This window comes from Pristiophorus japonicus, chromosome 22 (assembly GCF_044704955.1).
Source record: "Pristiophorus japonicus isolate sPriJap1 chromosome 22, sPriJap1.hap1, whole genome shotgun sequence".
In the NCBI taxonomy this organism is placed as follows: Eukaryota; Metazoa; Chordata; class Chondrichthyes; family Pristiophoridae; genus Pristiophorus; species Pristiophorus japonicus.
The window spans coordinates 64,983,715-65,009,339 of record NC_091998.1 but is presented as its reverse complement, the minus strand read 5'-3'; the positions used below and the strand labels follow the sequence as shown (position 1 = coordinate 65,009,339).

General features: G+C 48.2%; 1 protein-coding gene across 2 annotated transcripts in view; it reads left to right on the top strand.

Moving 5' to 3' along the window:
- The window catches only part of LOC139234793 (BTB/POZ domain-containing protein KCTD9), a 30,878-nt gene extending 28,316 nt beyond the window's left edge, over positions 1 to 2,562 (top strand). For both annotated transcript variants that reach the window (XM_070865484.1, XM_070865483.1), the window contains one exon: positions 1,433 to 2,562. In XM_070865484.1, the coding sequence (XP_070721585.1) occupies positions 1,433 to 1,549 (117 nt within the window). In that variant the 3' untranslated portion in view covers positions 1,550 to 2,562. The remainder of the gene's footprint in view (positions 1 to 1,432) is intronic.
- The last annotated feature ends 23,063 nt before the right edge of the window (positions 2,563 to 25,625 follow it).

The following is a 25,625-nucleotide window of genomic DNA, read 5'->3' as shown; positions in this document are numbered from 1 at the left end:
TCAAGCCATTGGGAAGGCAAATGGAATGCTGACTTTTATTGCAAGAGGATTGGAGTACAAGAGTAAGTTAGTCTTGCTACAATTATACAGGATCTTGGTGAGACCACGCCTGGAGTACTGTGCACAGTTTTGGTGTCCTTATCTAAGGAAGGATATACTTACTGTAGAAACGGAGCAACGAAGGTTTACTAGATTAACTCCTGGGATGAGAAGATTGACCTTTGAGGAGAGATTGAGTAGATCGGGCCTATACTCTCTGGAGTTTAGAAGAATGAGAGGTGATCTCATTGAAACATATAAGATTCTGAGGGGGATTGACAGGGTAGATGCTGAGAGGTTGTTTCCCTCGAGCCTGCTCCGCCATTCAATAAGATCATGGCTGATCCAATCTTGGCCTCAACTCCACTTCCCTGCCTGCTGCCCATAACCCTCAACTCCCTCATCATTCAAAAGTCAAGTGTTTATGCTCCACACAAGCCTCATCGCACCCTACTTCAGCTCGCCCGATCAGAGTATCTTCCATTCCTTTCTCCCTCCTGTTTATCCAGCTTCTCTTTAAATGTATCTCTGCTCTTCGCCTCAACCCCTCCCTGTGGCAGCGAGTTCCACATTCTCACCACTGGGTGAAGTAGTTTCTCCGGAATTTCCTGTTGGATTTATTGGTGACTATCTTATAATTTATGGCTCCTCTTTTCAAAAGTTACAAAATAAGTTGTTAAAATCAATTCCTCATTTGATGCAAAGCATAAATAATGTAAATACTCATTTAGCCAATATGGCAGCAAAAGGATTTTAGTAAAAGTATCCGAGCAAACATCACTCCCTGTATCCCCTGGGAGCTGCCTCGGGAGGAGATTTCATCCTACCCATCTGCACCTTATTGAACATAAATAGGAGTAGGCCATTCGGCCCTTCGAACATAGAAACATAGAAAATAGGTGCAGGAGTAGGCCATTCGGCCCTTCTAACCTGCACCGCCATTCAATAATGACCACCTACCATTTCCCAAGAGAGACCGGTGAGGGGTTAACCTCGGAGTGCTGGTGGCTGTGAATGTTCTTACATTTCTACCAACTGCTGACTATGATGAAGACTCGGCCTGTATTCCCTTTAGTTTAGAAGAATGAGAGGTGATCTCATTGAAACGTATAAAATTCTTAAGGGGATTGATAGGGTAGATGCAGGGAGGGTGTTTCCCCCGGGCTGGAGAGTCTAGATCCAGGGTTCGGCCATTTAGGACTGAGATGAGGAGAAATTTTGTCACTCAGAGGGAGTGAATCGTTGGAATTCTCTGCCCCAGAGGGCTGTGGAGGCTCAGTCTTTGAGTTCTTGTCACAGAGGTACAAATACGGTGAGCGCTTTAACTTGCAGACCCCCCCCCCCTACAATGTCTGTTTAATTCATGCTAACCGGTTCAAGTGTTCCATTGCAGAATTGTGACCTTTCCGGCTGTGATCTGCAGGAAGCCAACCTCCGAGGATCCAACGTGAAAGGAGCCATCTTCGAAGAGATGCTGACGCCCTTGCACATGTCTCAGAGCGTGAGATAAGCGGGAAAGCCGCGAATCACTTCCAATACACAGCGTCCCGCTCAGCGGGCCAATGCACAACCTATTTAAAGCTTTAAAAGTATTGCTTTTCCCTGCTGCCTCTGAGCTTCTGAGGTGACGTCCTCTGCGGACTATACTGATTTAACAAGCACGTTTCCACGATCGCACCGGGAAGCGAATTCCATCGTCTGTTTCGTTCCGAGTTTGATGTAGGGCTTCCATTGCACATTAGGGAGCATTTTGCAAAAAAATATATGTACACACACGCACACCCGGGGAATCAAGGATAGACAGGGTTGAGTTAGAAATATGCACGACGCTCCGAATTTGTTCTGCATGGAAACCCTAGGGTGAGGTATACCACTTAGGTGTCTGAGCCTGCTTAAAGCTCATTCTGTTTAATATAGGTACGAAAGGTACTTGCGGTTCATGAAGATAGCCAGCATGGCAGAGGTGCATGGGTGAACCCAAACTTGGGGTATCTGGCTCCGATCGCTTAGCGCAAGGGCTGGAAACGCAGCAAGATATTTTGCACAGTGCGCATCCTGTAGGGATGCAATTTCAGAGAATTAGGCGAACGATTTTAAAATACGCACACTTCGGACAGCTTTGCTTTCTGCGCACGGTAGACTCCGCAACAAAACTGAACTGCCTTTTGTAATGTGTGGCTGAGCAGTGGCACGGCAATTCTATTTTTAGAGCAGTGCTGTGTTACCGCTCTGGCTCTGCTGTTGCTACTCCCCACAGGCTTGTTTGGGGAGCCTGGAAATGCATCTTGATTTGGGCTGGTCCTTTTTACATCGGTACAGCTCGCTGTCTCTGATCCCCACCGACTGACGTGCAGTCCAGGAAAGGGCAGCATTTAAACATTGCTCTGATCTGCCCATTGGGGCCACTGACTGCCCTCACAGACCAGAAGCGCAGTTTTAACCCTGGTCTGTGGTTCGTGGGCTGTTCTCAGGCAGGCAGCATGTGATGAGCTCCCCTTGGCTCTGGGGGGCGGGCGGGAGGGAGAGGGGGGGTGCGCGGGAGGGAGGGAGGGGGGCGCGGGAAGGAAGGAAGGAGGGAGGGAGGGGGGGGCGGGCGGGGAGGGAGGGAGGGGGGGGCGGGCGGGAAGGAAGGAAGGAGGGAGGGAGGGGGGGGCGGATGGGGGAGGGGAGGGAGGAGAATATCAGGTCATCAGTGCTCTTGACCCCTGGCAAATGAATGATGAGGAAAGAGGCTGTTGTCGAGCCTCCCGTTGTTGAATAGCAGGAATCTCCCGCTGTCCAGGCTCGCGCTTGGCCACTTGGGGTCAACAGCTAGCGGTGACTGTCGCGGTACCACAGCATGGGTCAGCACCTTTTGGGGGGAATTGTGAGCGGGCAATGAAAGAAGCATGTGGTCGCAGTGCTCGCTGCGCATGTTCTAAGCTGCTCACTGGTTTTGTGGAGCCATCAAAGTGGCTCAGTTATTCTCTCTGGCAGAGAGGAGAAGTATTCTGCAATTTAGGGAGAGTTGGTTACTTTGGTGGGCCTTAGTCTGCTGCCAGCAGCTGCAGCCCATAGACCTGCTGGATTTGACGAGTTTGGCTATTGCCGAGTGTTTTATTTAAATTTTTTTAAAACACAGTTTCTCCTGGTGACTGGCTTTAGTAAATCACTTGTTCCCTCTTGGGACACTGCCCTGGTTGTGGTGTTGGGAGCACCATCGCTCTCCTAATGTCAGTGTAGAAGCAGCTGAGACAGACTTGCATTTATATAGCACCTTATTACATTCCTCAGACTTCTCAAAAGTGCTTTACATTCAATGAGTTATTTTGAATATTGAGGTGACTTGTGCAGGCAGATGTGTCACAAAGAAGCCCCTGGTTTCCATGGAAACTCCCCAAAGATAGGCATGTTCGAGAGTCTGAAGCTATGGTACTGTATTGTTAGAATATTATGTAATATAATCATTGAACATAACTTTTCCCAAAGTGTAAGGGAAAGATGCACATGCAGTCCACACACATTTCATTCATTATGTTTTAGAGCAGGGCACTTTGTTAAAGTGAGGACCCAGGAATAATGAGCAGTGCTCACCTATTTTTGTTGTCGGAGGAGCAGTTGGATGGAGTCCAGTATTGCACTGCCTGCAGTTCTCTGAACGAGAAGTTCGAATCTTGGTGTGTGCCCCCCACCCCGGGAACGTACGATGTGCAGGTTGGCTATGCTGGGTGTAGCTTTGTAACACTCGGCACGTTGCACGAATCCACGTGTGCAAGCGCTTCAGCGATCCCGTTAGTCTGCTCGATCCACTCGCTTACTTGCCGGTGTTGCCGAGACCGAAGTAAGGCTCCTACTGAGTCTGGACTTTGTTGTTGGGTGAATGGAGTTACGGGAGGGAGCGAGTGAAGTTCAGGGTTTTGTCTGTCACATGCAACACTAAGAAAATGAGCACGACTTTTCTGATTAATTAAATCTTGGTGTATTCTGCACAATGCAGGGATTGCTCCCGAGCACTTGATTTCAATAGTCTAATGATTACTCATTGCAACACTGTTGGTTGTTGATTGCCTTCTCTTAAATTAAACAATCTTTGCAGGAAATCTGGAGTGTGTTGGCGTTGCCCATCTTCATTCATCTCTCTCTACTCTTCGTTACAAATTTAGCCTATCTTTGTTTTTGGTTATCACTTATAAATTAGGCCAGTATTTCAAGGACCCCTTAATTTATACTAACATGAGTTAAAATGTCATCTAATTATCCTTGTAGCCGCACTTACAGTTACCTCTTAGGCAGATTGTCTGAAGTTCTTGCATTGCATTGGGACAGCTGTACTCAGTGTGGCTCATAGAAACATAGAAAATAGGAGCAGTAGTAGGCCATTCGGCCCTTCGCGTCTGCACCGCCATTCAGTATGATCATAGCTCCGTGGGCAGCACTCTTGCCTGTGAGTCAGAAGGTTGTGGTGTTCAAGTCCCACTCCAGGGGCGAGCACAAAAAAAATCCAGGCTGACACTCCAGTACATTGCTGAGGGAGCGCTGTCCTGTCTGAGGTGCCGTCTCTCTCAAGTGGATGTAAAAGATCCCATAGCACTATTTCGAAGAAGAGCAGGCAAAGTTATCCCCGGCGTCCTGGCCAATATTTATCCCTTAATCAACATAACATTAAAAAAGAACAGGTTATCTGGTCATCATCACATTGCTGTTTGTGGGAGCTTGCTGTGTGTAAATTGGCTGCTGCATTTCCCACATTACAACAGTGACTACACTCCAAAAAATACTTCATTGGCTGTAAAGTGCTTTGAGACATCTGGTGGTCGTGGAAGGCGCTATAGAAATCCAAGTCATTTGCACTATTGCAAACTGGAGACTGGCTGTGAAATGAGGTCGGTATAATTATTTGCAACTTCTCTGGTTAGCACTTGCGAGATGTGTAGATTTATAAATCTTGGGTCATGCTTCATTTTTGTGCAAAAACAAGGTTCCCCAGAGGTATCGCGTGATAAATGCAGTCCAGATGTGCTGTCTCGTCAATTAATTCAGCCCCGTCCCACATTGGGACTGTACTTGAGGGGGACACAATTGATCTTTAGACCCTGTTGGGATGGAGAGATGAAGCAGGGGTGCCGAATCTGATCACTATCCAATGACCTCGCTGGAAAGTGCATGAGTTTGCCTGAGAACAGAAGTGAGAATGGCCTCAAGGCCTTCCATCGTCCCGACTGATTGGCCAACACTTGCTCTTGGCTTGCGTGGGCGGCGGCGGCCATTCTGCGGAAGTGCTTGAGGGCAGTTGGATCCGATGGAGGGGTGTCCCAGGGTTGAGGGGGTGCGGAGGCAGAGGGGCAGGCTGCCCTGCCCTTGCAGCAGGTATCACTGGAATTGGCTGTGCGAGGTGCAAGTGCCTTCAAGGGAGAAGACTCGAAGCTAAAACCAAAGTGAGCAGAATTGGCGGAGTGATTGGAGTGCTGTAGAGAATGAGCGGAACAAATACATCACCCCTTCCAAAAGCCTTTAAAGCATCTGAGATTTACAGGATAGAATTAAACCTGTCTCGATCATGGATACAAGATAAGCACCTCTGTGGGATGTTACATTATAAGCTGGCAATTAAACACTGGGCGGTAGACTTCAGTGAGGATAAAAAGGCCAATTATCACATTAATCCTATGGTTAGTCATCACTTCAGCACCTTTATGTAATGGCGATGAGTCAATTCTCAACACTTAATCTCAAAAGTTGTCTATGTAATTCAATTTGCAACAACTGCAAGTGGAACTTGAAAGAGTTTCAGAATCATAGAACGGTTACAGCACAGGGGGAGGCCATTCGGCCCGTCGAGCCCGTGCCGGCTCTCTGCAAGAGCACCTCAGCCAGTTCCCCTCTGCCCCTTCCCCGTAGCCCTGCAATCTTCCTTTCAGTTACTTGCCCAGTTCCCTTTTGAAAGCCACAATTGAATCTGCCACCATCACCCTTGCAGGCAGCGCATTCCTGATCCTAACCACTCGCTGCGTAAATGTTTTTTTTACCGCCTATCTCCTTTGGTTCTTTTGCCAATCTCCTTAAATCTGTGACCTCGAGTTTCCCCTCGCCCTTCTGAAGTGACGGAGTCTTGCTGGGGTTTAGCTCCTTGGCTGCTGACTGCCCTCTGGTACCAAACCCAGGTGACCAAACTTCCTGCTTCACTGGATAGTGATCCCATCCCTTTCCGAGGAGCTCCGGGTTGAATTGTAGCACCCCTATCAGTGGCCCAGTTACGATTAGCTACCAGCATCGACTGCTGCTTGAACCTTATACTTTCAACTTTGTTACACAGCACACATTTACCAACTGAACTATTGGAGGAGCAGGACTGAATTTTTATATAACATTACTGTCTCTGTACCTTTCTGTGACCAATCTTACCCAGTTTGCTTGAATGGCACTCTATCCATTAGCTTAAACATCCACTCACCACCGATGCACTGTGGCAGCAGTATGGATCATCTACAGGATGCACTGCAGTAACTCACCAAGGCCAAACTGGCGATCTCTACCACCTAGCAGGACACGCGCATGGGAACACCGCCACCTCCCAACTTCTCCAAGTCATGCAAGACTTGGAAATATATCGCTGTTTCTTCCTCGTCGGTGGTTCAAAATCCTGGAACTCCCTAACAGCACTGTGGAAGCACCTTCACCACACGGACTGCAGTGGTTCAAGAAGATGGCTCACTACCACTTTCTCGCAGCAACTAGGGATGGGCAATAAATGCCGGCCTTGCCAGCAATGCCCATGTCCTGAAAATGAATTACAATTAGTGCCCTCTTGTCTCGGACTTTGAGTGGAAATAAATAAAAACATAGTGGACCACATGGGAGGATCCATGATTTGTCAAGTCCCTAATTCACTTCTTCAAGCCCAATTTTTTGAAATAAGGGAATTTATTCGAACTGGTAACAACACCGGGACTCGGCCCCCAACGACTGAGCAAGGCTCATTCAGCGCCTCAACTAAAATCTTACCGAAAAATAGCATTTCCAAGAACATATTAACTATTGTACAATTCCGATCACAAGTGTCCGCCCAGTTTAGCTGTCTGTACATCATCATCATAGGCAGTCCCTCGAAATCAAGGAAGACTTGCTTCCACTCTAAAAGTGAGTTCTCAGGTGACTGTACAGTCCAATACAGGAATTCACCCTCATCATAGGCAGTCCCTCGGAGTTGAGGGTAACTTGCTTCCACACTAGAAATGAGTTCTCAGGTGACTGAAGAGTCCAATGCGGGACCTACAGTCTCTGTCGCAGGTGGGGCAGACGATGGTTGAAGGAACAGGTGGGTGGAGTGCCTGGGTTGCCATGTGCTCCTTCCACTGTCGACGCTTGGCTTCAGCTTGCTCTTGGCCAAGAGACTCAAGGTGTTCAGTGCCTTCCCAGATGCTTTTCTTCCACTTTGGTCGGCCTTGGGCCAGGGATTCCCAGGTGCCAGTACGGATGATGCATTTTATCAAGGAGGCTTTGAGGGTGTCCTTGAAACATTTCCTCTGCCCACCTGGGACTCACTTGCTGTGTCGGGGTTCTGAGTAGAGCGCTTGCTTTGGGAGTCTCGTGTCCTGCCCAACGGAGCTGGTCAAGTGTGGTCAGTGCCTTGGATGCTGGGGATGTTGGTCTGATCGAGAACACTGACGTTGGTGCATCTATTCTCCCAGTGGATTTGCAGGATCTTGCGGAGGCAGCGCTGGTGGTACTTCTCCAGCGCTTTGAGGTGTCTACTGTATATGGTCCACATCTCTGAGCCATATAGGAGGGCGGGTATCACTACAGGCCTGTAGACCATAAGCTTGGTGCTGGATTTGGTGCTCTTCTCGATCTTCCTCGCTGCAATGCTCCATCTCAGTCTCAACAAGCTCCCCACTGGAAGTAACTAAACTATAGAACCAATGGGAATCTGTTCAACCTTCGTCACCTCCAGGCTAGATCCAAGGTCGTCCCATCCTCTGTCATCGAACCATAGTACGCGGACGACGCCTGCGTCTGCGCACATTCAGAGGCCGAACTCCAAACCTGTACAGCTAGTACTGAGGCAGCCATGGAGAAAGGACAGAACTTGAGTCAGGTTTGCACATAACCCTTGTGCCGAGTATTGGGATGCAATTGACCCCTAAGGACAAAGTTAGGAGGAAAGGTTAGGAAAACTTTGTCTCTAACTTTGGGAGGGGAACTTATAGAGCTTTCGAAGATGGAATGGAAAAAGATTAATCCGGAGCTTTATATTAAATTGTAATATAATGGAGGATCTTATGCTAAAAGTTCAGGACTGATGTCAGAAATCTCTTCACCGAGAGTGTGATTAATGCCTGTAGGGGAGTGTGGGTGGGAGAGGGAGAGTGTGGGTGGGGGAGAGTGGGTGGGAGGAGTATCGGTGGGGAGAGTGTGGGTAGCGGAGTGTGGGTGGGGGAGAGGGAGTCGGGGTGGGGGAGAGTGGGTGGGAGGAGTGTCGGTGGGGGGAGTGTGGGTGGGAGGAGTGTCAGTGGGGGAAAGGGAATGGGATAGGGGAGAGTGGGTGGGAGGAGTGTCAGTGGGGGAAGTGTGGGTGGGGGAAAGGGAGTGGGAGTAGTGGAGAGTGGGTGGGACGAGTGTCGGTGGGGGGAGTGTGGGTAGCGGAGTGTGGGTGGGGGTAGTGTCAGTGGGGGGAGTGTGGGTAGCGGAGTGTGGGTGGGGGGAGTGTGGGTGGGGGAGAGGGAGTGGGGGGAGTGTGGGTGGGGGGAGTGTGGGTAGCGGAGTGTGGGTCGGGGAGAGTGGGCGGGAGGAGTGTCGGTGGGGGGAGAGGGAGTGGGGGGAGCGGAGTGTGGGTAGTGGAGAGTTGGTGGGGGAAGTGTCGGTGGGAGGTGTGGCCAGAAACTCTGAGCGAGAACTGAATGGGGGAAAAAACTTTTAAAAGTTTTCTAATAATGTGTCCAATTACTGGGCTTCATTGGCACTGTGATTTTTCTAACCAAATATCTAGACTAAGGTCAACAGCAGAGGATGAAAGCTTGCCTTACTAAGCACATGTCAGCTGTGACTCAGTGGGCAGCACCCTCACCTCTGAGTCGGAAGGTTGTGGGTTCAAGTCCCACTCCGGAAACTTAAGCTCAAAAACCAAGGCTGTCACTCCAGTGCAGTGCTGAGGAAATGCCGCATTGTCAGAGGTGCGGTCTTTCAGATGAAACATTAAACTGAGGCCCCGTCTGCCCTCTCAAGTGGACGTAAAAGATCTCATAGCTCTATTTTGAAGAAGAGTTCTCCCCGGTATTTATTTATCCCTCAATTAATATAACTAAAAAAACAGATTATCTGGGTCATTATCACATTGCTCTTTGTGGGAGCTTGCTATGCACAAATTGGCTGCTGTGTTTCCTACATTACAACAGTAACTACACTCCAAAAAGTAATTCATTGGCTGTAAAGCGCTTTGAGTGATCCAGTGGTCGTGAAAGGCGCTATATAAATGCAAGTCTTTTCTTTTTACATGGTTGGGGTACGAGTTTAATGCGTTTCTCTGAAATCCCTTTCTCCATCATTACACCAAAGACGTTAAAGCGCCTTCACTAAAGCACCAGAGAGAGGAATTTCAGAGGAACATAACAGCATTCATGTGCGAGTATCCCACTGCGTAATTTCAAGGCTGTTTGTACATAGAGGAAGCACTTTGAGAAAATAAATTGTTCTCATGGGAATGATTAACTACCAAGCAATCTGTTAGTTTTGACTTTAACTGCTCAATCAGGACAAGTAAACTGCAGAGGGGATTATGGAATTGGTGTAATCCTTGTTTCATATGGAGGATTCATGCTGGCGTCTTAATGTCTGCGTTGTATATAAGCTGCAGGTACAACCGAGACTAGACTGAGCGGTGGACCTATATTCTGAAGGTAAGTGTCTTCTGCACGGTCCTCGGTGTTACCCTCTCTGTATGTCCCTTTTTATTGCTTCCCTCCTGTTTCCGAAGCTAAAGTTGCACGGGCACCAGTATTGCCTGCATGTTTCCATTCTCTATGTGTGAGCCCAGTCAGTGATTATCAGCATGGAGGGCACCTCAGCTAAATCCGGTCTTCACCTGATATCCATACAGTGCACTTTTAGAGGGCTTGACAGGGTAGATGCAGGGAGGATGTTTCCCCCGGGCTGGGGAGTCTGGAACCAGGGGTCACAGTCTCAGGATAAGGGGTTGGCCATTTAGGACTGAGATAAGGAGAAATTTCTTCACTCAGAGGGTGGTGAATCTTTGGAATTCTCTGCCCCAGAGGGCTGTGGATGCTGAATCGTTCCATATATTCACGGCTGAGATCGATAGATTTTTGGACTCTCGGGGAATCAAGGGATACAGGAAGCAGGCGGGAAAGTGGAGTTGATATCGACGATCAGCCGTGATCTTATTGAATGGCAGAGCGGGGGGGGGGGGGGGTTGAGGGGTGGGGGAATGGTGCATATGGCCCACTCCTGCTCCTAATTCTTATGCTTTTTCAGTCCATGGGCACTGAGGTCGAGAGCAGCACCTTTCCCGTAGCCCTGGTTGTGATCCATTCACTCCCAGCCCAGCAGTCGGGTGAAGGGGCTTTCAAATCCACAGTGAGCAATAAACTTAAAGACTGAGCCATCGTACTGTGAGTTTAAATTCTACACTGGATACATAGCAGGTGCTGAGTACAAGAGAAAGGGAGCTGCACCAACCGGGTGAATGGGCTGAGGAATATCAGTTGGATTTTTGTATATATAAATGAAAGCTAATAACATAAGAAATAGGAGCAGGAGTAGGCCATTCGGCCCCTCGAGCCTGCTCCGCCATTCAGTAAGATGCTGGCTGTCCTGATCCAGGTTCAATGGTTGTGAAAGGCGCTATATAAATCAAGTCTTTCTTGCTTAACCGTGCTGCCCTGCAGCTGGGAGTGCGTAATGGGGCAGCTTTAAGGAGCAGCTAGCCTCAATTCACCAGGGATCTGGCAATGCTTGGTGACAGCTTCTTCGAGTTTGATGGTGACCACCCCCTGAACGTGGCATGTAAATAATTGCGGGTTGTTATTTAGTATTTAAAAATCCATTATTGTTTTCCTATGCTTTTACCCGATTCAAAATATATATTTTTTTACAATATATTATATATTTTTCTAACTGGTTATTGTTGTGTATCTGTAAAGCATGCACTCCCATGTTCCACCACCAGGGAGTGCATCCCCTGAAGTCCCAAGGGATCCCAGCATCCCTTGGGAGCCCTGTATATAAGCCGACCCCTAAGGCCTGTTCCTCACTCTGGAGTGTCTTAATAAAGACTGAGGTCACTGTTACTTTAACCTCCCTGTGTGCAGTTCTATCTGTGTCAGGAACACAATAACTGGCGACGAGTATACGAATCCAATGCAAAGATGCAGCAAACTGTGGGCATCCTGGAGAAGTTCTCGGAGGGTGAGTACTGGGAAGCCCATGTCGAACGGCTAGACCAGCACTTTGTAGCCAACGAGCTGGACAGAGAAGGAAGCGCTGCAAAAAGGAGAGCGGTCCTCCTCACAGTCTGCGGGGCACCGACCTACAGCTTCATGAAGAATCTTCTGGCTCCAGTGAAACCTACAGATAAGTTGTATGAGGAGCTGTGTACACTGGTTCGGGAAGATTTTAACCCAAGGGAGAGCGTGCTGATGGCGAGATATCGGTTCTGAAGGTCAGGAAGTGGTGAGCTACGTCGCCGAGCTAAGGCGACTTGCAGGACAATGTGAGTTTGATGGCTACCTGGAGCAAATGCTCAGAGACTTTTTTGTACTGGCATTGGCCACGAGACCATCCTATGAAAACTTTTGACTGTAGAGACACCGACCCTCAGTAAGGCCATTGCGATAGCACAGGCGTTTATGTCCACCAGTGATAACACCAAACAAATCTCTCAGCACACAAGTGCTAGCAATGTTCATAAATTAACTGGAACTGTGTTTGCGAGCAGAAATGTACAGGGCAGAAACCACGAATCTGCAACTGCCAGCAGGCCTCAGGTGACCCAGATGACTCAGAGTCCGCAACAAAAGATGAATGCAAGGCAATTCACACCTTGTTGGCGTTGTGGAGGCTTCCATTCAACCTATTCATGCCGCTTCAAAGGGTATGTTTGCAAGAGCTGTGGAACAATGGGCACCTCCAACGAGCTTGCAGACGAGCTGCAAGCTCTGCAAAACCTGCTAACCACCACGCGGCAGAGGAAGATTGGTCCATGGTGAATCAAAGCAATTTCGAGCCTCAGAGAGAGGAGGCAGATGCTGAAGTACACGGGGTGCACACATTTTCGATGAAATGTCCACCAATAATGCTAAATGTAAAATTGAATGGCTTACCCGTATCCATGGAACTGGACACTGGCGCTAGCCAATCCATCATGAGTAAAAAGATGTTTGAGAGACTGTGGTGCAACAAGGCATTCAGACCAGCCCTGAGCCCCATCCACACGAAACTGAGAACGTACACCGAAGAGCTTATCACTGTCCTGGGCAGCGCCATGGTCAAGGTCACCTATGAGGGCACGGTGCACGAACTGCCACTCTGGATTGTTCCGGGCGATGGCCCCACACTGCTTGGAAGGAGCTGGCTGGGCAAAATCCGCTGGAACTAGGATGACATCCGAGCGCTATCACATGTCGATGAGGCCTCATGTACACAGGTTCTTAACAAATTTCCTTCCCTTTTTGAGCCTGGCATTGGAAACTTTTCTGGGGTGAAGGTGCGGATCTACTTGGTCCCAGAGGCACAACCCATTCACCACAAGGCGCAAGCGATACCTCACATGATGAGGGAGAGAGTGGAAATCGAGCTGGACAGGCTGCAACGCGAGGGCATAATCTCCCCAGTGGAATTCAGTGAGTGGGCCAGCCCGATTGTTCCAGTACTCAAAAATGATGGCACGGTCAGGATTTGCGGCGATTATAAAGTAACTATTAATCGTTTCTCGCTACAGGACCAATACCTGCTACCTAAGGCAGACGAGCTATTTGCGATGCTGGCAGGAGGCAAGACGTTCACCAAGCTCGACCTGACTTCGGCCTACATGACGCAGGAGCTGGAGGAGTCTTCGAAGGGCCTCACCTGCATCAACACACACAAGGGACTGTCCATCGACAACAGATGCCCGTTTGGAATTCGGTCGGTTGCAGCGAATGTCCAGAGAAACATGGAGAGCCTACTCAAGTCAGTACCACACACGTGGTTTTTCAGGACGACATATTGGTCACGGGTCGGGACACTGCTGAGCACCTACAAAACCTGGAGGAGGTCCTCCAGTGACTGGATCGCGGCTGAAGAGGTCGAAATGCGTCTTCATGACAACAGAAGTTTTTGGGGAGAAAGATCGCGGCGGACAGCATTCGGCCCACAGACGCCAAGACAGAGGCTATCAAGAACACGCCCAGGCCACAGAACGTCACAGAGCTGTGGTCATTCCTGGGACTCCTCAACTATTTTGGTAACTTCCTACCGGGGTTAAGCACCCTTTTAGAGCCCCTACATGTGTTATTGTGTAAAGGTGAGAACTGTGTATTGGGAAAAAATCAAATAATTGCTTTTGAGAAAGCCAGATACATTTTATGCTCCAACAAGCTGCTTGTATTGTATAACTCGTGTAAAAGACTTGTGCGAGCATGTGATGTGTCGTCGTACGGAGTCGGGTGTGTATTACAACAAGCTAATGTTGCGGGGAAGTTGCAACCTGTCGCCTATGCCTTCAGGAGCTTGTCTAAGGCCGAGAGAGCATACAGCATGATTGAGAAAGAGGCATTAGCGTGTGTGTTCGGGGTAAAGAAAATGCATCAGTACCTGTTTGGCCTCAAATTTGAGCTGGAAACCGATCACAAGCCCCTCATATCCCTGTTCGCTGAAAACAAAGGGATAAATACTAATGCCTCAGCCCGCTATCAGCATATAACTATACCATCCACCACAGGCCAGGCACCGAGAACTGTGCGGATACTCTCAGTCGGCTACCATTGCCCACCACGGGGATGGAAATGGCGCAGCCTGCAAACTTGTTGATGGTGGCGCAGCCCGCAGACTTGTTGATGGTCATGGAAGCGTTGAAAATGATAAGTCACCTGTCACGGCCCGCCAGATTAGGACTTGGACCAGCCAAGATCCTCTGCTGTCCCTAGTAATAAACTGTGTACTGCATGGGAGCTGGGCCAGCATCCCCGTTGAAATGCAAGAGTTAATCAAGCTGTTCCAGCGGTGAAAGGACGAGCTGTCCATTCAGGCAGACTGCCTGTTGTGGGGTAACCGCGTAGTGCTACCCAAAAAAGGCAGGGAGACGTTCATCTCGGATATCCACAGCACACATCCGGGTATAGTAATGATGAAAGTGATAGCCAGATCCCACGTGTGGTGGCCCGGTATCGACTCTGACTTAGAGTCCTGTGTACGGCAATGCAACGTATGTGCTCAGGTGAGCAACGCACCCAGAGAGGCACCACTAAGTTTGTGATCCTGGCCCTCCAGACCATGGTCGAGGATCCATGTCGACTATGCGGGCCCGTTTCTCGGTAAAATGTTCCTGGTGGCGGTGGATGCTTTTTCAAAATGGATTGAATGTGAAATAATGTTGGGAAGCACCGCCACCGCCACCGCCACCATTGAAAGCCTGAGGGCCATGTTTGCCATCCACGGCCTGCCTGACATACTGGTCAGTGACAACGGGCCATGTTTCACCAGTGCCGAATTTAAAGTATTCATGACCCGCAATGGGATCAAACATGTCACCTCGGCCCCGTTTAAACCAGCCTCCAATGGGCAGGCAGAGCGGGCAGTACAAACAATAAAACAGAGCCTTAAACGAGTCACAGAAGGCTCACTCCAAACCCATCTGTCCCGAGTACTGCTCAGCTACCGCACGAGACCCCACTCGCTCACAGGGGTGCCCCCGGCTGAGCTACTCATGAAAAGGACACTTAAAACCAGACTGTCGCTGGTTCACCCCAACCTGCATGATCAGGTAGAGAGCAGGCGGCAGCAACAAAATGTAAACGATGGTCGCGCCACTGTGTCATGGGAAATTGATCTGAATGACCCTGTGTATGCGCTAAACTATAGACATGGTCCCAAGAGGATCGCGGGCACAGTGATAGCTAAAGAAAGGAGTAGGTTGTTTGTAGTCAAACTAGACAATGGACAAATTTACAGAAAGCACCTGTACCAAACGAGGCTGCGGTTCACAGACTGCTCTGAACAACCCACAGCAGACACCACCTTTTTCGAGCCCACAACACACACCCAAAGGATCAACGACACAACCCCGGACCAGGAATTCGAACCCATCACGCCCAACAGCCCAGCAAGACCAGGCTCACCCAACAGCCCTGCAGAGCCAACAACACGCCAGCCCAGCGAGGGCACAGCCAACACACCAGAACAGACATTTGTACCGAGGCGGTCCACCAGGGAAAGAAAGGCTCCCGACCGCCTCACCTTGTAAATAGTTTTCACTTTGACTTTGTGGGGGAGTGATGTTGTGTATCTGTAAAGCATGCACTCCCATGTTCCGCCACCAGGGAGCGCATCCCCTGAAGTCCCAAGGGATCCCAGCATCCCTTGGGAGCCCTGTATATAAGCCGGCCCCTAAGGCCTGTTCCTCACTCTGGAGTGTCTTACTAAAGACTGAGGTCACTGTTACTTTAACCTCCCTGTGTGCAGTTTCATCTGTGTCAGGAACACAACAGTTATCTCCAAATTTATTTGGGTTTTATTTAAGGGGGGCAATTTTTCCCCTACTTATTTTTCTGCCTTTTTTTAATACTTTCAACAAAAATGAAGAAAAGCCATGTGTTTAAATTTGCAGTAAAAGCGGAGCCAAACTTTTCCAGAATGTCAGCATCATTGAAGGCACTTGTCTATCTTGCGCTGAGCTGCACCATCCTTGTGAATTTATTATCCGCACAGCACTGGTCCTTTGACTTGCGTCCAGGCGGGAAACGAGAGGCCGTCGATGATGTCATTGAATCTTTCCAGAATGTAGGTATCCTCTGGCATGTTATTTTCCTTTCCCCCGCCTCCAATTTTCTCCCTCCCTCCCTCCCGGTGTCCACATTCGAACCCTCTGTACCTGGAGTGGCTGGGTAGCAGGAAGCAATATCCCCTTGCTGATTCCCCCTACTCTCGCCTCTGAGTCAGAAGGTTGTGGGTTAAAGTCCCGCTCAAGAGACTCGAGCACACTCCCACACACCAGGCCGACACTCCCAGTGCAGTGCTGCACAGTCGGAGGTGCCGTCTTTCCGATGAGACGTTAAACCGAGGCCCCATCTGCCCTCACAGGAGGACGTAAAAGATCCCACGGCACTATTTCTAAGAAGAGCATGGGGAGTTATCCCCGGTGTCCTGGGGCCAATATTTATTCCTCAATCAACATCACTAAAACAGATGATCTGGTCATTATCACATTGTTGTTTGTGGGAGCTTGTGTGTACAAATTGGCTGCTGCATTTCCCACATTACAACAGTGACTACACTTCAAAAAGTACTTCATTGGCTGATATATATTAATGACTTAGACTTGGGTGTACAAGGCACAATTTCAAAATTTGCAGACGACACAAAACTTGAAAATATAGTGAACAGTGAGGAGGATGGTGATACACTTGAAGAGGACATAGACAGGTTGGTGGGATGGGCGGACATGTGGCAGATGAAATTTCAGGCAGAAAAGTGTGAAGTAATTATAGTTTTGTAGGAAGAACGAGGAAAGGCAATATAAACTAAAGGGGGTGCAGGAACAGAGAGACCTGGGGGTATATGGGCACAAATCGTTGAAGGTGGCAGGGCAGGTTGAGAAACCAGTTTAAAAAGGTTACGGGATCCTGGGCTTCATAAATAGAGCGTAGAATACAAAAGCAAGGACGTTATGATGGACCTGTATAAAACACTGGTTCGGCCTCAACTGGAGTATTGTGTCCAATTCTGGGCACCACACTTTAGGAAGGATGTGAAGGCCTTAGAGAGGGAGCAGAAAAGATTTACGAGAATGGTTCCAGGGATGAGGGACTTCAGTGACGTGGATAGACTGGAGAAGCTGGGGTTGTTCTCCTTGGAGCAGAGAAGGTTGAGAGGAGATTTGATCGAGGTGTTCAAAATCATGAGGGGTCTGGACAGAGTAGAGAGAGAGAAACTGTTCCCATTGGTGGAAGGGTCGAGAACCAGAGGACACAGATTTAAGGCGATTGGCAGAAGAACCAAAGGCGACTTGAGGAAAAACTATTTTACGCAGCGAGTGGTTAGGATCTGGAATGCGCTGCCTGAGAGGGTGGTGGAGGCAGACTCAATCGCGGCTTTCAAAAGGGAGTTGGATAAGTACCTGAAGGGATAAAATTAGGAGGGTTTCGGGGAAAGGGCGGGGGAGTGGGACTGGCTGAGGGGCTCTTGCAGAGAGCCGGCACGGGCTCGACTGGCCGAATGGCCTCCTCCTGTGCTGTAACCATTCTATGGTTCTCGGATTCTATGGAAGTGCTTCTACACAAGACATTTAATATTAATGTTTTTTTCTGTCAATGTTAAAAAATATAACCAGAATTGAAATGCTCTTCACTCCAGGCTGCAGTTGATGTGGACAATCTGATGCACAGCAAAGGAACTGAATTTCTCGTTCCGGATTGTTCTGGAAACACACTGGTAAGCGTGACATTTAACGTGTATCATCAGAGCGAGGGTTTTCCAAAGCATCGTATTGATGAAAATGTTTTCTTTTAGCTTTGATAACAGAGATGTTTCCTTTGGCTGGGGAGTCTAGAACCAGGGGTCACAGACTCAGGATAAGGGGTCGACCATTTAGGACTGAGATGAGGAGAAACTTCTTCACTCAGGGGGTGGTGAATCTTTGGAATTCTCTGCCCCAGAGGGCTGTGGAGGCTCAGTCTTTGAGTATATTCAATACAGAGATCGATAGATTTTTGGATATTAAGGAAATTAAGGGATATGGGGAAAGTGGAGTTGAGACAGTTGATCAGCCATGGTCTTCATTGAATGCTGGAGCAGCCCGAGGGGCCGAATGGCCAACTCCTGCTCCTGCTCCTTGTTATGTTCACATTGAAGGGTTTCTTGGTATCCCTTTGTTGCTTTTTATGGCTCCCCCAGTCTGCGGGATTTCTTTCCGCTGATACTGACTCTTACCTCGTTTCTTGACTGTGGGTTGCTTCACCACAAGTGGAGGTTTGGGGCTAGAAATTGGTCTCGGGCGGTGGCGCAGAACGGGCCATATCGGATTGTCCGTTATACGCCGTGCCTGATATGTAATTCCATTGATTGCGTAGAACGGGCAGACGATCCAATCCCCACCGCTCTGCGCTGTATTGGCCAGGACACCGGGGATAACTCCCCTGCTCTTCTTCCAATCGTGCCGTGGGATCTTGTACGTCCACCTGAGAGGGCAGACGGGGACTCGGTTTAACGTCTCATCCAATAGACGGCATCTCCGACAGTGCAGCGCTCCCTCAGCCTAGATTATTGTGCTCACGTCCCTTGAACCCACAACCTTCTGACTCAGAGGCGAGGGTGCTGCCCACCGAGCCTCAGGGAAGGGATACACTCTGAATAAAATCCCTCGTTGACTCGCTCCATTACTGACTACATTTCTCTTCTGGGAAGGAAGGAAATAACACCGACCTTAAGCTATCACCTAAGCGATAGAATTTAACTAAGTAGGAATTCTCTTGAACAAATATTTGACTTCACACTTTTATTCCACTGTCAAATTTTCTGATCCTCTCCTGAAGATTTTAACTCTTGCTGGGGTACAGTTCCACAGGTGCTGCCTGTACCTCACCTACGTGACTATATCAGTGTGGACATTGACATTTAGGCTGTTCAACTGTGGAGGCATCACAGCTGCAGCCACTCCTGTGTTTACTCAATATTCTTTTACCTATGCTGATCCTACCCATAGCACATCCTGTCCTGAACCCGAATCCTTCCCTAAGTTGACCCTACCCCATCCTTGCCTCACCCCACATCTCTCTTCCGAGGAGTATTATCAGACCCTGATAACATTATTTTGCCTGTTTTTAAATGTCATGTCCTTACTTACATCAGCAATGCCACTCGCATTTGGACACCAACACTTGGCACTCTGCGCATGTGAGTCAGCACACATGGGCAAAGCCCCACTGCAGCTGGCTTACGACCAGCGCGCAGCCAGCAGTATAACTTTGGTAAAACCATGCAGCTGGAAGTGAATGAAGGTGTTTAATATCCAGGTGCCAAAACTCTCCTATTTTCGTGTCTTACAGGCAAAATTCACATCAAGGAGGAAGAAACTTTAATTGGTGTGAGGTGACGTCACTATTCGGAATCAGAGTGTGAAGAATTGGAACAATATAATGAGTTCTCCTTCTCAGTCTCCATCGCTTATTAGACTATCAGTTCTATTTCATTTAGCCCAGTAAACAAAGATTACTGATAGCTCAGATGGAAATAATGAAATATTTGAATTCCGCAAGTCACTGTGTGTTTTATTTCTTAGTCATTCACACGATGTGTGGTTCTAGAAAAAGTTAAATCATCTTCAACTTTCCCCTTCCAATCCTTTCCTGAAGAAGTTGGTTTCTCGTCCCGGAACAGTTCCTGGGGCAATGGTCATCTGCCCTGTTGGTTCTCCTCACGTGTAACTCTCGACATGTTGGACAACACCAACAACTTATATACAGCGCCTTTAACGTAGTAAAACATTCCAAGGTGCTTCACAGGAACATAGTCAGGCAAAATCTAACACCGAGTCGCTCAAGGAGGTAGTAGGACAGAGAGGTGGGTTTTAAGGAGCATCTTAAAGGGGGAAAGAGAGGTAGAGAGGTTTAGGGAGAGAATTCCAGAGCTTAGGGCCCAGGCCGCTGAAGGAATGGCCGCCGATGGCAGAGCGATTAAAAGCTGTGGATGCGCAAGAGGCCAGAATTGGAGGAGCGCAGAGATCTCTGAGTATTGTAGGGCTGGAGGAGGTTACAGAGATTTGAAAACAAGGAAAAGAGTTTTAAAATCGAGGTACTGTCGGAGCAGGAGCCAAGGTCAGTGAGCACACTGCTATTGTGGTGCACTGATCTGTCCTATCAGCTCCTAATCTGTAGATCCTATTAAAAACCTTGAAACAACGTGAATTTCTCATCCACTGACTTCACCTCTGTCGCCACGGTTTATTTGATCACACTTTCATCTCAACATTTAACATTGAATTTCCCTATGTAAACACTTGTGATAATTCTTCGTAATCAACCAATCATCTCAATATTTATTTAAGATTTTGTTCTGCCTTTTCTTTCGCGCTAATTGAAATAGCTAATATCCTAAATAAGGTTTTGAATAAAAGAAAAATATTTGAAAAATATATATTTTTTTAGTAATAACATGATTAGGTGGGTAAATTTATTAGGAACAGGAATAGGGATCTTGCCGTGGACTCAGCTCCACTTACCCGCCCGCTCCCCATAACCCTTAATTCCCTTATTGGTTAAAAATCTATCTATCTGTGATTTGAATACATTCAATGAGCTAGCCTCAACTGCTTCCTTGAGCAGAGAATTCCACAGATTCACAACCCTCTGGGAGAAGAAATTCCTTCTCAACTCGGTTTTAAATTGGCTCCCCTGTATTTTGAGGCTGTGCCCCCTAGTTCTAGTCTCCCCGACCAGTGGAAACAACCTCTCTGCCTCTATCTTGTCTATCCCTTTCATTATTTTAAATGTTTCTATAAGATCACCCCTCATCCTTCTGAACTCCAACGAGTAAAGACCCAGTCTACTCAATCTATCATCATAAGGTAACCCCCTCATCTCCGGAATCAGCCTAGTGAATCATCTCTATACACCCTCCAAAGCTAGTATATCCTTCCTTAAGTAAGGTGACCAAAACTGCACGCAGTACTCCAGGTGCGGCCTCACCAATACCCTGCTTTTGTACTCCATCCCTCTCGCAATGAAGGCCAACATTCCATTCGCCTTCCTGATTACCTGCTGCACCTGCAAACTAACTTTTTGGGATTCATGAACAAGGACCCCCAGGTCCCTCTGCACCGCAGCATGTTGTAATTTCTCCCCATTCAAATAATATTCCCTTTTACTGTTTTTTTTCCAAGGTGGATGACCTCACACTTTCCGACATTGTATTCCATCTGCCAAACCTTAGCCCATTCGCTTAACCTATCTAAATCTCTTTGCAGTCTCTCTGTGTCCTCTACACAACACAGGATATGGGCGTCACTGGCAAGGCCAGCATTTATTGTCCATCCCTAATTGACCCTAAGTGTTGAGGAGCCACCTTCTTGAATCGTTGTTCTTTGTAGCGGTTTGGTACTGAATGGCTTGCTGGGCCATTTCCGAGGGCAGGGAAAGGTCAACTACATTGGAGTCACATATCGGGTAAGGGCAGCAGATTTCCTCCCCTAAAGGACATTAGTGAACCAGATGTGTTTTTTTTAAGCACAATCCAGTAGTTACATGATACAACCTTTTTATTCCATATTTATTTAATTAACTGAATTTAAATTCCCCAGCTACTATGAGTGGGATTTGAACACACATCGAACCAGATTGCTATGCTAGGGCTCTGTTTTTCTAGTCCAGTAACATAACCACTAAGCTACCATTCCTGTTTGTTTAATACCTTCATTATGATTTTCCCTTCAAGGCCTCAGCCTCTCTCAAAAGCCTGGGCCTCAAGTGGATATTTGTATCCCTCCACAGTTTCCATCAGATCTGTGCACTCTGAGCATTATAAATGCAGACTATAGATGTACTCTCTGTGTAGTCACTGTATAGTTGCATAAGATGGAGACTTGTTTACCTGATGTACTATCAATAAGGTTTGCACTGTGTATATATATATATATATATATATATATATGCTGGCACCACTAGAGGGTGCAACTGGTGGAGACTGGGGTTTCCTGCCCTGATGGCAGGGGCTGTATAAAAGGGGAGCCACCATGCTGTGCCTCACTCTGGAGTTTGGAATAAAGGGCCAAGGTCACTACGTGGAGTCATTCATAGGTACATTACAGACATAATACTGAGCATGTGCATCATCCAACCTTTGGACTGACAGGGTGCATCCCATTCTAGTGCGACGTTTTAAATAAGACTTGCATTTCTATAGCGCCTTTCATGACCTCAGGAAGCCCCAAAGCTCTTTACAGTCAATGATGTACCGTTGTGGTGCAGTTACTGTAGGAATCTAATGTGGGAAACAGTGCATCCAATTTGTGCACAGCAAGCTCCCACAAACAGCAATGTGATAATGACCTTAAATCTGTGTCCTCTGGTTATCGACCCTCCTGCCATTGGAAACAGTTTCTCTAAATTTACTGTATCAAAACCCCTCATGATTTTAAACACCTCGATCAAATCTCCTCTTAACCTCTGCTCTAAGGAGAGCAACCCCAGTCTCTCCAGTCTTTCCACATAACTGAAGCCCCTCATCCCTGGATTAGTTATGGAAATTTCTCTTTATTAAAGTCGATAGAGGTTAACAAACCTACAAGACATCCAGTCACTGCAGAACTGCAACTGGCCGATGCCGGAGAATGTGATGAGGGTACATGGAGTGGCGTACTTGTTGTCTCAAAAGGGGCTTCAGATAAATCTGAAAATCCATAGGCAGGATAGGCACACCAACGTCAGTGTTCTCTCTCAGGCCAACATCCCCAGCATCGAAACATTGAACACGCTCAATCAGCTCTGATGGATGGGCCACATTGTCCGCATGCCTGAGTCGAGACTCCAAAAACAAGCGCTTTACTTCGAACTACGTCACGGTAAGCGAGTCCCAGGAGGGCAGAGAAAACACTTCAAGGACACCCTCAAAGCCTCCTTGAAAAAATGCAACATCCCCACCGACTCTTGGGAATCCCTGGCCCAAGACCGCTCAAAGTGAAGGAGAAGCGTTGAACACCTCGAGCCTCTTCACCGGGGGCACGTGGAAGCAAAGCACAGACAGCGGAAGGAGCCCACGACAATCCAAGCCCCCCACCCACCCGTCCCTCCAACCACCATCTGCAACAGAGACTGTAGATCCCGCAGTCACCTTAGAACTCGTATTAGTGGGGAAGCAAGTCATCCTCGTCTCTGAGGGACTGCCTGAGAAGACGACAAATGGATCAAGGAGGAGACTGGTAGGCAGGAAGGCAGCGAGGGGGTTGGGGAAGGTTGGAATTGAATGGCTCCTTGAGCAATTTGCGTCTCATTCTTTTGCCCTTCTTCACCGCTGCCCCCCCCACCCAAGATGCTAAATCCTGCCCCCTGCCCCCTGCCCTCAAGTATTCCCAGATCCCAGCAACTGCCAATTTTGCCACACTCCTTCACCACTCCCTCAAAGTTCCCAAAGCTCTGGAAATTTCAGCGGGTCAGTCAACATCTGTGGAGAGAAAAACAAAAGTTAACGTTTCGGGTCGAAAACTCTTCGTCAGATCTGCCAAATGTTCGAAAAGAACTGATTGTTAAGCACTGAAAGGGGGAGGGGAAGAAAGAACTAAAGGGAAGGTCTGTGATAGGGTGGAAGGCAGCAGAGATTAGAGAGACAAAAGGGATGATGGGCCGAATTGAAATGGTAATGGCAGAAGTTAGAAAAGGATTAATCTGGATAGGGTGTGAATGGCGGGGTAATGACCAGCTGCCATTATAGACAAAGAGAAAATAAAAAGAAAGATAAGAAACATAAAATTTTGGGGGGGGAAAGAGGAGCCAAAGATGGCCAGCGGTTACGCTCTGAAATTGTTGAGCTTAATGTTGAGTGCAGAACGCTGTAAAGTGCCTAAACGAAAGATGAGGTACTGTTCCTCGAACTTGCGTTGAGCTTCATTGGAACAGTGGAGGTCCCATAACAACACCTTTAATTTGGAGAAAGTGGGTGGAGTTAAAGGAGAAGTTGTTCAATGTGAGAACAAGTGCAGCCGGGCCTCTGCTCGAGGAAGAAGTTATGCTCTTCCCCACAAGTGGAAACTTTCTCTCTGTATCCACTCCATCAAAACCTTTCATCATTTTAAAGACCTCTATTAGGTCACCCCTCAGCCTTCTCTAGACTGATTCCTGGGATGGGGTCCTATGAGAGATTGAGTAGACTAGGCCTATATTCTATAGAATTCACAAGGGTTGTGAATCTTTGGAATTCTCTACTCCGGAGGGTTGTGGTTGCTGAGTCATTGATTATATTAGGGTCAGAGATTGATAGATTTTTGGATATTAAGGAAATCAAGGGATATGGGGACAGGGCGGGTAGGGGGTGTTGAGTCGATGATCAGCCATGATCTTATTGAATGGCGGAGCAGGCGCGAAAGGCCAAATGGTCAATCCAGCTCCTACTTCTTATGCTCTTATGTTCTTCCCAGTCCGGCTAGATCAAAGGACTCCCTGCACCAGGACTTCACTTCCAGTCCCCAATGCTGACTCCTCTTAGTCAGCATTCCCAGACCTTGGGCTGTCCCTCTTCAATGTTCCCAGATCCCAAGACCCCAGGAAACTTTCCAACTTACTGTTGAACCTCATGATGTGGAGCCATTACTGACTGGGACTATCTCAATAACTAATGCAAGCCAGTGATTCATCTCATTGCTCAGAAACCTGGACCACGTACAGTAGACACCTCAAGACGCTGGAGAGATACCACCAACAATGTCTCCACAAGATCCTGCAAATCTCCTGGGAGGACAGACACACCAACATTAGCGTCTTTGTCCAGGCCAACATCAAATCACTGACCACACTTGATCAGCTCCACTGGGCAGGCCACATAGTTCGCATGCCAGACACGAAATCCCAAAGCAAGTGCTCTATTTGGAACTCCTTCACGGCAAACGAGCCAAAGATGGGCAGCGGAAACGTTACAAGGACACCCTCAAAGCCTCCCTGATAAAGTGCAATATCCCCACCGACACCTGGGAGACTCTGGCCAAAGACCGCTCTAAGTGGAGGAAGTGCATTCGGGAGGGCACTGAGCACCTCGAGTCCCGTCGCCGAGCGCATGCGGAAATCAAGCGCAGGCAGCGGAAGGAGCGTGCGGCAAACCAGTCCCACCCTCCCCCTTCCCCTTCCCTCAACCACTGTCTGTCCCACCTGTGACAGGGACCGTGGTTCTCGTATTGGACTGTTCAGCCACCTAAGGACTCATGTTAAGAGTGGAAGCAAGTCTTCCTCGATTCCGAGGGACTGCCTATGATGATGATGATGATGAGTATTGCGTGACTTGGAGGGGAACGTGGAGGTGGTGGTGTTCCCATGCGCCTGCTGCCCTTGTCCTTCTAGGGGGTAGAGGTCGCGGGTTTGGGAGGTGCTGCTGAAGAAGCCTTGGCGAGTTGCTGCAGTGCATCTTGTAGATGGTACACACTGCAGCCACGGTGCGCCGGTGGTGGAGGGAGTGAATGTTGAAGCTGGTGGATAGGGAGCCGACCAAACTGCTGTGCCTCTCCCACCTGCAGTGCTTTGACTATGATTGGAGGAGGAAAGGGATTAGGGCCATTTAGCTACGTCCCACTATTCCATGAAGAGTCATCTACTGCCCCGAATGTACTGCCACTTAAATCCTGCACATCCATCGTTAATGCATGATAAAAATCAGGAAACCAGCACAGTGAACACTGTACACATCTTATTTAATAATGAATACAA